The sequence below is a fragment of the Nestor notabilis genome, unplaced genomic scaffold (assembly GCF_000696875.1).
Source record: "Nestor notabilis isolate BGI_N333 unplaced genomic scaffold, ASM69687v1 scaffold13725, whole genome shotgun sequence".
Lineage (NCBI taxonomy): Eukaryota > Metazoa > Chordata > Aves > Psittaciformes > Psittacidae > Nestor > Nestor notabilis.
Window position 1 is genome coordinate 21,860 of NW_009928938.1, and position 7,690 is coordinate 29,549.

The 7,690-nt window shown below is 47.2% G+C and overlaps 1 protein-coding gene across 1 annotated transcript in view; it reads right to left on the reverse strand.

Moving 5' to 3' along the window:
* The window catches only part of DRAM2 (DNA-damage regulated autophagy modulator 2), a 9,314-nt gene extending 3,594 nt beyond the window's left edge, over positions 1-5,720 (reverse strand). Inside the window, exons 1-5 of the mRNA XM_010014762.1 lie at positions 5,635-5,720; positions 3,601-3,758; positions 2,943-3,010; positions 2,250-2,389; positions 1,075-1,252 (exon numbers count right to left, since the gene is read on the reverse strand). Coding sequence (XP_010013064.1) covers positions 1,075-1,252; positions 2,250-2,389; positions 2,943-3,010; positions 3,601-3,731 — 517 coding nt within the window. The 5' untranslated portion in view covers positions 3,732-3,758; positions 5,635-5,720. The remainder of the gene's footprint in view (positions 1-1,074; positions 1,253-2,249; positions 2,390-2,942; positions 3,011-3,600; positions 3,759-5,634) is intronic.
* Positions 5,721-7,690: the final 1,970 nt, after the last annotated feature.

The following is a 7,690-nucleotide window of genomic DNA, read 5'->3' on the forward strand; positions in this document are numbered from 1 at the left end:
GAGATGATCCATCACTGGGAAATGGGCCGTATGGTTTAGTGTTGGTTTTGGCTGCCAGCCTGGAAATAAGGGGAATTGGATTAAAGCAGTGGCCTTGATTCAGCTGCAGAAGGGACAGCATTTAACGGACTTCTGCAAAGTTACTGTCTTTGGGATGTGAATTTGAAAGCTTTAGTGTTGTCCTGTTTGACAGAAAACTGAGTCCTAATTGTCAAAAGACAATGTTTAGGTCCATTGGGGTGGGCAGAGGAACTGCAGAGGTTTAGTGCCTGCTGGTTAAATGATTCTGGCCAAGAAGAAGGCTTCTCCTTCTGCATGAGGCGGCCCATGGTTCTGTAAACCCCCCAGCTGCCTCCAGCACTCTGAATTCAAAGCTAAGGGAGATAGTGGATTCCAGAGCTGAGGGAAGGCTGTAGGGAATGCCAGTCAGAAACATCTTCTGAACTGTAGGATGGGCAGGGGAGGAGATCAGAGGTGAAATGTATCCTCTGGATCAACCTTGCCAATATGCTCCTGAACTGTCTCTCTGCCAAATGCCAGCGCTGCCCCGGGAGCCAGCTGGCACTGCAGCACTGCTGCATGTGCCCAGGGTGGTGTATCTGCTCTTATGCTACATCTGTACTTCTCTTTTAGTGGTATCCAACTACCGAAGTTGCTGCATTGCTGTCACCAGGGAACAGGCACTTTTGTTTCCTACCTGGCTTCCTCCCCCTCTCTCCCATTAAAGCCACTCATCTCTTCAGTCCACTTCCCTTTCTCCCTGTGTTTCACAGTCTGCAGTCAGACCTCTGTGATAAACTCTTACTTTTGCCATTTTCAGTCTCTGGTCTGCAGAAGGAGAGGAGGAAGGCTGGTAACCACCCCTCTTACCTATTCCTACTATTCAGTCTCACTTGTGGGCTTAACCTGATGGTTCCCTTCTTCCTAGAGCTCCCAGGCTATGAACAGATAGTGTGGTACAAGCTGTATGTGTGAAGAGATCAGGCTTTCTGTGGCCCAGCCTTCCCTGCTGGCAGGTTAAATTCATGAAGGTGCAAACCCTGCCATCTGTGAAGGCTGCTTTGCAAAGGATACTGCTCACGATGCTTGACCAGCACCAGAGTGACAGGGCCAGACGGATCCAGAAGATGTCTTTGCTGTGAAGTTCTGGCTGCATCAGGTAGGACAGGATGGTCTGAACCAGCATGTAGATGGCCCCTACTCCAAATGTCAGGCAGGCTCCAACCACGTGGATGTAGTAGAGGATGCATTTCTAGGGAAGGAAGGCACTGCTTGTGCAGAACCTGCTTTCATTTTGAACTCCAAGAACTCCTTCCCCTGTAAACCTTTGGCATTCCAGCCACTCCATTACCTTCCCACAGCCCAAGCTGAGCAGATTCTTCTTGGAAACCCTGTACAAAGCCAGTACCTGCAGCCCCCTGTACTGCTGCTTTCATTAAGCTCTTAGGGCTAAGTTACAGGTCATCTTAACTATGGGCATTGTAAGAGCTGCAGGGGCTGCTGAAGCACTTGGAGAGCTGTGCTAGGGGAAAGGAAGGGAAAAAGGTGGAGCTTTCCAGTTCTTCCTCTTTGCTATTCCCTGGCCCTAATCCAGCAGGAGAGCAAGGTGACACTGCAGCCTCTAGTGGCTAAAGGCACCACTATGGAGCCCCCACATCCAGCAGGTAGTTAATGAAACGTGGCTGGTAACTGTACAACTGCCCTGCATGTACCAGCCACCGATGCAGAATGTGACCCTGCTGATGGTGTGAGAATATCAGATTATGTTCTGGAGGAGGAGGTGGGAAGTACTGGGGAGAAAACCAAAGTAAGAGGCACTGGGATGGAGAAATTCAAAAGCTGGTTGATGCTGCAGTAACCTTCATTGTAGAGGTTTGAAGGAAAATACACCTCAGAGGGCAGATTTTATGGGGCTGGGCTCCTGGTGAGCTTGGGTGGTTCTGTTTTACTTGCTTTACTTCCAGCTGTAACAAGTCTTAGATACCTGATGCTCTTGAGGCAATGTATATGCTATAGCTGTGGCCTTTGAATCTGTAACTTCCAAACCTCCTATAAGGAAACCTGCTGTCTGCTTTCTGCCAAACTTGGGGGGGGGGGGGGGGTGGGGGGGGGTTGAAATGTCCCCGTGGATAAAGCAAATAAGAAATAAGGAAGGAATTACAACCAAACCTTGGGGTGTTTAACAGTTTGCTGAAGGGAATTTGACAAAACCCAGGTCTGCCCCAGAACACTGCAGGCAAAGCACACACCTGGAAATTTGCAATGATGCAAAGGCCAAAGCAGCTCATCAGGCCGAGGGTGAGGCCAATCTTGTTAAGCCTCAGGATCCTGGATCTTTCTGGATTCAAAGCATAAACTTGTTTGTAGCGGACATACATGGTGGCCATACCTGTTAACAAAGAACCCAGACCAGTAAGGTGTTCATCTGAGGAACAGACTGGCCTGGTTGAGCTGGGAAGATGCTGAGTGACAGAGGCAGCTATTTATAATGCAAACCCCGTCTTCTGGCAGCCTGAAATGAGAAAGCTGGGAATCTGGAAGGTAAAACTGCAATAATATCATGGCAAACATGTCAACTTACTGCATTTTGCTGCTCTCTTTACAATTGAAAGACAATACCAGGTTGTTCTTCCCCCTCTCTGCAACCACAGCACAAGGTGACTGCCTTGCATTTGGATTTCTCTTTCTTTTACTACTCTGTTGGGATTTTCAATGCATTTTTAGCCTTCTGGCCTCTGCAGTTGTCATGCTGGATGTGGGTAACATCCCTGACAAGCACTTCCCCTCCGAATCTGAAGAGAATGAAGATTAATTGCTTAGAATTTAGGTTTTGACTGCAAATTCTGGGCTGTTTAATGATCTGAGTAAGGAAATGAAGTGGTTTAAAGCTGTGTGCATTCCACAACTGCTGCAGTTCAGCCAGGGCAGCTTTCTGTACTCACCCAAGAAAGCCGAAATATTTAACATGATCCCAAATAAGCATCTCTCAGGTGGTGTTGTCCCTGTGTCACTGGAAGAGACAAATGGAGTGACATGTATCTATCTATACTAAAAATACTTAGTCTAAGAAACAGGTTTGTGGAAAAAATCCCTTTTTTTCACTGGTTTTTTTCATTGTTCAAACCATACTTCATTAGTTTCCAGAGATGCAGAAATAAGCATGGTGAAAACATGCTACCCTCAGAACAAGGAATGAACACACTTGGTTGTAGCTATCCCTTCTATATTCATCTTCATTCCATAAAAGGTGAATAAAGAGTATTAAAACCAGGGAAATTAAGAACCTGGAAAACTGAAAGCCCAAAAGTAAGGTTAAATATACAGGTTTGATGCAATGCAGCTGGGAATACAGATCATAGTACAGGTTTACTGGTGTAACAGCAAGATGCTTTCAACAGAGAGCTGGAAATGCACCCTGTTTTCTTGTTCATCATCAATTTAAGGCTACCTTCACAGTTTAAAGGTTACACGCAAATAACTATTAACAGCCAGTAGCTTTAGAACTGGAGCAGTCAGGTAAGAACTGCTGTTTAGAGTTTGGAGTTGGGGAAAAATCAAGAGGAGGAGCCAATACTGTGACACAGGATGAGTGTTACTGACCTGATGTAGGGCACCAAAGGGTCCACGTGGTGGAGGACAATTGCAGTGATGTATGAGAACACAAAAGATGCAGCTGACCAAACAACCAAAACCACAGGCAAGAACGAGAGGCCTTGCTGAAACCACCACATTTCAACACTGGTGTCCAACTCTGAACACTGGGAAGAATCAAATCCAAAGGTTTATTAAGACTTCTCAAAGGTTTTGCTGTTCTGGAGGCTAATGCTTCAAGTACAGCAAGTTGATGTTGCTCTCAGTCCTGGCCTGCAAACACAGAGTGAACATTTGACTTCACAGCACAGAAACAATCGTAAATAACATCTGGAAGTGTTAATTATGAAATTCTTAGAACAGCATGAGAAAAGAAGCCAGTACTGTCACTTCAGTAAGTGTCTCAGCATTTGTTGTTGCCACAATAAGGTCAAGTGAGTCACTGTGAATAACTGACTCTATTTTCTTCTTACCTTTATGTCATAGCACCATGGTAGAATTAGTGAGGCTGATGGAGAATGTGTCCCAGTAGTGACAGTTGAACTGATCGTGGCTGTTGTAGAGCCTCCAACTTCTATTAACAACCAACTGGGCAGACGTGGAGGAAATGACCTAAAATTACTTTAATACCTGCACTCAGTCACTCCCTGTCATTCTGTGTGACTCAACATCTGTTATAAGCATCACTTCAACAAGCTCACAGATTATCTATGAGCTGAGTGCTACCAGCCACAACCTTCCAACCCAAGGCCTACTTACTCCTGGTGGCAGTGTAGCAGCTACACCTGTGTTTCTACAGGTGGGAGGAAAAGGTGCATTTCCAGTGGAGCGAAATGGCTCTGTCCTAGAGCAGTTCCATGAGTCCCAGCCTGACCACTAATCTGTGTCTGCACCTCCAGTTCTCTCAGAGCAATTATGTGCACCTGTGTCACCCTTCTGAGCTCACACAGAGAGCTGTGACTCTGCTCCTGCTGCTGCAGGGAAGTGCTTTTCTATTGGCTTCAAACAGAAAGTTAAACAGAGCTAATTTCAGAACCCCAGAACCACTGAGGTGGGACAGCACCTCTGGAGGTCATCTTGTCTAACCCCCTGGCCACCCAGAGCCAGTTGTGCAGCATGGCCTTGGAGTATCTCCCAAGGATGGAGATACCACAGGCTCTCTGGGCAAGCTGGGCCAGTGCCCAGCCACCCTCACAATGAAGAAGTGTTTCCTGATGATCAGACAGAACTTGCTGTGCTTCCATCTGTGCCCACGGCAGCTGGTCCGGGGCACTGAGAAGAGCCTGGCTCTGTCTGCTTTGCACCCTCCCTTCAAGCAGGGAGATAAGATCCTCCCACACTGATGAGATCCCACCTCAGCCTTCTCTTCTCATGTTTTCTGCCATTTTACTGATGGCATTCCCCGACACTGACACCGGGGAGAGTAGTGCAGAAGGTGTTTAAGCACAGTTGAATCTGGAGACTGTAAATGGAAGATAAAATGGGACAAAGGGGAAGAGCAACTAACAAAGAGTGCAGATCCAAGGGCATCCAAGCAAAGATCAACCAGTATGTGAGGAAAGCAAAACGATGTTGAGACAGAACAAGGAAAGCAGCACTGAGAGGCTTCAGGGGGTGGGCACTGCCTGAGGTGTGAGAGACAGAGAAAGGAGCAAGAGGAAAGGCAGAACGAGGTAGGAAGCACCCAGACTAATAGGAGATGTAGTGAGTGATAGAATGAAAGGTGCTTGCTCTCTTACCCTTAGGCTTTTGTTTTTACGTAAGCATAGCATTTGCCCTCTAATGCTGAGTTTCATTTTGAGACTGTAATGCAGGAAAAACAGTAACGAATGTAACTTCACAATCTCGTGTGAATAAATTGGGAATTTGGAAAGGGAATGCAAATCCTGCCCAGCACTGGCTGCTGCAGCTCTTACACGCCCGGGCATGCAGTTCAAAACTCAAACTAATCTGATGCTTAGACTGTACTTTTCCTTTAGCATTTACATGTTAATAGTGCCCTAAGTATTAACAACCTAAACAACCAACCAATATGCCACACACCTGAGAACAAGGGCCTTGAAAGAAGTGTCACCTCACGGGGAATCCAAAGTCATCTTTCTGCTGAAGTTCCACATTTGCTTCATTTTTCTCCTAGATAACTTTGAGATATAAAGGAAAATAATCAGGATACCTCTTACTCTATTGTATTTCTTCTCCTCCTTTCCATCTTCTCTTAGTCATTGCTGCTGACTGACTGTTGGGTTAGATATGTTGGGTTAGATGTTGGCCTGACACCGTGTTTTCCTGCATTCCAAGTGCTTTAAGGAGTGAAGCTGGTGTGTGGTGGGATGGTGGAAATGCAGAAAAACAGGGCTTAAGACTTTGATTTATTGGACTTGTCTACACAGATTTAACTCAAAGGGAGAAGCTTTCAAGTAAAGCAGAACAGCTGTTCCTAATTTCCCCCCTGGATCTTGCTCTTATTACATGATAGATGTGTCCATGCAGGCAAGGTCTGCTCCAGAGCTGCAGGGAAGCCCTCACTCAGTCAAGACTGAGCATCTCTGTGACCTGAGCTGTCACTTAGCCCAGAGCTAAGGCCTGGACACAAACTGTGGTGGTTTTCATGTGGTCAGGTTAAAGGGCAGTGAGGTTGCTTCAGCTGTAGCCTGGGAGCCCCGGTGAGGCACCACTTCTCCCTGTGAATGTAGCTGCCGGCTGGTAGGTCCCCACAGTTCCAAGATTAGAGCTGGTTTGGGCTCTGTCAGAGAACTGCAGCTCTGGTCCTCTTGCTTCCACAGACACAACCCTCTGACACATTCTCCTTGCACTTAAAGCTGTTTTGTACATTTTTTCTCCACTAAATTCTTAGCTCCATCAAGATCTTCCCTAAATTCTTACCCTCTCCCATCACCTTCATTTCTGTTTAAATTTCCCCAGTGAAATCAAGTCACTTTTTCACACTCTCATGAGGGCAGACTGTATGTACCCACCACAGGCTTTGGTCCCTGCAAAGCACTGGGTACATTGATAGCACCATCTGCCTCAGGCCATCCAAACTTCACACTGCTGCAGATACACCGTGTCCTGCAGGGCTCTGAACACCGAGTGTCTGGGCAAGCACATAGGGAGGCATCCCAAATCCCAGGGAGGCAGGATGCGCCTGCCTTGTGATCTGCCAGCTGGATGGTCCTGAAATGATTATTAATACCTCATCCTGTCCTGTTGTTTTCAACGTGGAGGAAGAAAAAACACTCCTTTCACAAGGTCCTTCGGCAATGGATGATCTCATGGCAATGCCTGGCCCCTCTTTGCAACACTTTTGCGTCCTAAGGGGGTTTTTAAGCCCCAGACTGAGTATCACAGATCTCTGCTGGGACAGACATTATCAAACCACCATCAAGAAGAAGTCAAGGAAGCAGATTTTAACCACCTCTGAGGTTTCTCTTTAAATGCAGCAACGTTCCGCTTGAGCATGTGGAACAGAAACTACAGGGAGGTGGCCAAGACCATTAACAGCAGAAAGTTAACGTTGGTGAGAATGATAATGCTGAAAAAATGGTCAAAGTCTGTGGGGAAAAGGGGAATGTCTAAATTACTGCTGATCCCCAGATTGTCAACCCGCCTCCTCCCCGCTTTTGCAGCAGAGATAAAGCTGTACAAAGGGATACTCCTTTTTCACTCCAGCCAAACAGCCCAACAACCAGCCACTGCTGAAGGAGCAAAGACAAAGCAATTTGTGGCGTGCGCGCCGGGGTAAACGCGAAGGTTGGATGGGGGCGAGTCAGAAAGGGATCAAATGTATTAAACTGGCGGAGTTAAAGTGATAAACAACAGTGAAACGTGGTTCAACCCTCACAGGACTAGAAGTCAAGTCGGAACTGTGTCACCTTTGCTGTTCCCACTGCAGGGTAAGGACAGATGACTCTTTGTGAGTGTTTCCTCACCCGAGGAGTTGCTCTTACATCTTTTGGAGGTGGAGGGGAGCTTCCAGAGAGCCGGAGCTCGGATCTTCGTGCCCTCACTAAGGCCCCGTTACCCGGCAGCAGGATGGCACCGCAGCAGAGCAGGCAGAGGCAGGCCCTGCAGCCGCCCGTCAGCCCGACCTGCCCCGGGG